Source organism: Eurypyga helias, unplaced genomic scaffold, assembly GCF_000690775.1.
Source record: "Eurypyga helias isolate BGI_N326 unplaced genomic scaffold, ASM69077v1 scaffold37979, whole genome shotgun sequence".
Classification (NCBI taxonomy): Eukaryota; Metazoa; Chordata; class Aves; order Eurypygiformes; family Eurypygidae; genus Eurypyga; species Eurypyga helias.
The window spans coordinates 64,201-67,285 of record NW_010273368.1 but is presented as its reverse complement, the minus strand read 5'-3'; the positions used below and the strand labels follow the sequence as shown (position 1 = coordinate 67,285).

General features: G+C 39.1%; 1 protein-coding gene across 1 annotated transcript in view; it reads left to right on the top strand.

The window, feature by feature from the left end:
- LOC104515477 (zinc finger homeobox protein 4-like) overlaps positions 1–3,085 on the top strand; it is a gene marked incomplete at its 3' end in the record, with an annotated part of 52,342 nt that overhangs the window by 3,052 nt on the left and 46,205 nt on the right. Inside the window, exon 3 of the mRNA XM_010159465.1 lies at positions 684–1,186. Coding sequence (XP_010157767.1) covers positions 684–1,186 — 503 coding nt within the window. The remainder of the gene's footprint in view (positions 1–683; positions 1,187–3,085) is intronic.

Below are 3,085 nucleotides of genomic sequence, written 5' to 3'. Positions count from 1 at the left end.
TTTGTCACCCGACAGTGCCCCTTTATAGTTAGCAAATTGTCTGTATTCCAAGTGTAAGAGGAGGGCAAATTGGAATCAAATGCTCATGTGTGAGCAGTGTACTGTCAATCTGTTACCTAATGGTACAGATTTGTACTAAAAAGAGTTCTCGAACTTAGTTCCGTTCTAATGTTTCCTTTTTGACGTACCTAAATTGTCCCTGTGTTGCTCACTGGGTGTATTTTAAAGTTAGTAATGCTGAGATCTGGTACCAAAAGTAGCTAAATTAGTATAGATATGCTTATCCTAATTGCTATATTATATATATATATATTGACCCACCTCCAGCATCATTTAAAGGATATAACAAAACTACAATTAGTGCTGTGTAAGTTAATCTAGGCTTTTAAGTTACAAAAGCATTGCTGTTTTGTTATTTTATTGATCAACTTTCATGCCTTTGAAAATACAAATTCCAGAATGACATCATGCCCAGTAGGAGTAATTAAAGCTATCTGATGAGGGAATTTAGAAGTTGAAAGGGATGATTGTAATTGATCCTGATTCAATCCTATTACAGCTTTTTATAGTTTAAGCTCTAGAGAAAGCAAACTCCTTGTCAAGGCTTTATTTTACGGATTCCTTTGTGTGTGCTATGCTTGCTGGTCTCTACTTTCCCTTTTAATTTTTTTTCTTCCCCGTAGTAAATAATGAGCTGCCGCCTGAAATCCGGCTTGCCAGTGGTCAGCTAATGGGTGATGACCTGTCCCTCCTTACTGCAGGAGAGCTGTCACCTTATATCAGTGACCCAGCGCTGAAGCTATTCCAGTGTGCTGTTTGCAACAAATTCACCTCTGACAGCCTGGAGGCCCTAAGTGTGCATGTGAGCAGTGAACGCTCGCTCCCTGAAGAGGAGTGGAGGGCTGTAATTGGAGACATCTACCAGTGCAAGCTCTGTAACTACAACACTCAGCTCAAAGCGAACTTCCAGCTCCACTGCAAGACTGACAAACATATGCAGAAATATCAACTGGTGGCTCACATTAAAGAAGGGGGCAAAACTAATGAGTGGAGGCTGAAGTGTATTGCCATTGGCAACCCAGTTCACCTAAAATGTAACGCTTGTGACTACTACACCAACAGTGTGGATAAATTGCGTTTACATACTACCAATCACAGGCACGAGGCAGCCCTGAAACTCTACAAGGTAAGCCAGTGACAGCAATTTCAGTTGGCACCAAGTAGCCTAGGAAATTAACTGTTTCAGTGCTAATCGAACAAGACTTTGAATAATCAGCAGAATAAATGTTTATTGAACATGCGTATAATCGAACAAAAACTGTGCAGGCTAGTCAGGGGGGAGTGCTCCCAATGAGTCGTGTTCATTCACTTGAGGGCCCGTTTAGGATGTGCTTTCTGGGAACACAGGGAACGTAAGGGGTTTTTTAAAAGTTCTCTCATCATAAATGACTAGAGGGGTTTTACATCTCTTATAATCTTTTCAGACTTTGTCCATTACATTTTGATCAGCAGCTTGACGGAGATTATGGAAAATAATGATTTTTCCATACTGTGGGTAGGGAAGGAGATCACTTTCTGGCATAGGCCTCTGTTTGCAACCATAATCTATCACAGCCAAGTTATTTTACATTGGTATTTTCAGTAAGCACATGCAATATGCCACATTATTACCAAGGATATTCAAAAGTAAGCACTGTCATCCTTTTGTTTGCCCTTCTTTTCCAGGCCAGTAATGATTTTTCACAAACATGAAAGGGTGTGGTGTAGATAAATATGTTAGTAGAATGGCAACTATATTTTTATCTTTACTGGAAAAAACTATGTGGATATAATGAATATGTGGGAGTGATGAATACCATTTATTACACAACTTGTCATGACTTTTTCCAAACCCTAATTATGGGGTAACTTATTTTCTGCAGTGTGTTTACTGGATTGGCTTGATTGTCTTGGTTCACGTACAAAATATAACACATTCATTTCCAAGATGAATAACTTTGTAACTTATTAAAAACTTCTTTTGTCTAGGGGATATAAAAATTCAGGAAATATTGCAAACCATTAGTCACTGTAACAAGCTCTAAATATGATTAGAAAATCCATTTTGCAAGTGTTATCTATTGATTTATCCTAGAAATCTGTGATAACTAAACTATCAGGAGTCATCTGCTGATTACAGCAACTATGCTGGTTTTCTAATCATGTTGAAAATGTGTACTCATGGAACAAATACAGAATAGCCTCAGCAGACCTCTAGTTTAAGCAAGAAATAACATTTTGCTGTTGTTCAGCCATGTTGTTTTGAGCTACCAGAGGGTGTGCAGGCAGTAGCATGGGTTTTAACTTTATAACCTGATAGTTGTAACCTTCGTGGATCTGCTATGGACAAACATGGCAGTAACACAGGATTCTGTCTATTATATTGTCCCACAATGTTGGCTACTCTGCTAATTTAATAATGTATTTCATTTAAATTGCATTTTTCCTTAACTTTAGGGAGGTGAGGTTTTGCGCTTGTTTGTTTTAAAGATCCAAAGTCCCGTTTTGAGTCCAGTGACACAGTTAGTCTGCCTCAGCAATAAAAATGCCTTCACAAGTTTCTGCTGCCTGTCATCCATGAAGTAGTTCCTTGCTCCCTCCAGTTATGCTGATTGTGGAGTCCCACTCGAAGTCAGCTTTTTGAGACGGTCTAGGTTAAACATAGTTGGTCCCCATCTCTTTTTTGGCGTGTTAACCTCGATTATTTTAATAAACTGTTTTATAATGACACCATTCAGAGAGATGCTGCTGCAAATTGGGTCACAGATAGGAATGATGGAATGAGAGATGGGAAGGCAGAGATCTTCTCTCAGACGGCTTCACTGCCAAAGCTTCAGAGACTGTTGAGAATAAGATGCCAGTTTGTTATTTCTTAAATAAAGCTATAGAGCTGAAAGGTACAAACTATCTACTCAAAACAGCACCATGTCTTCACTCGCTTAACCCAGTACCTAGGAAAACCGTCGTCTAATATGTCTGGGCTTGCAGCAAGTCCTACAAAACATTACATTTAGCATACTAGGGCAGTGACTCTCAGCTCTTAGGC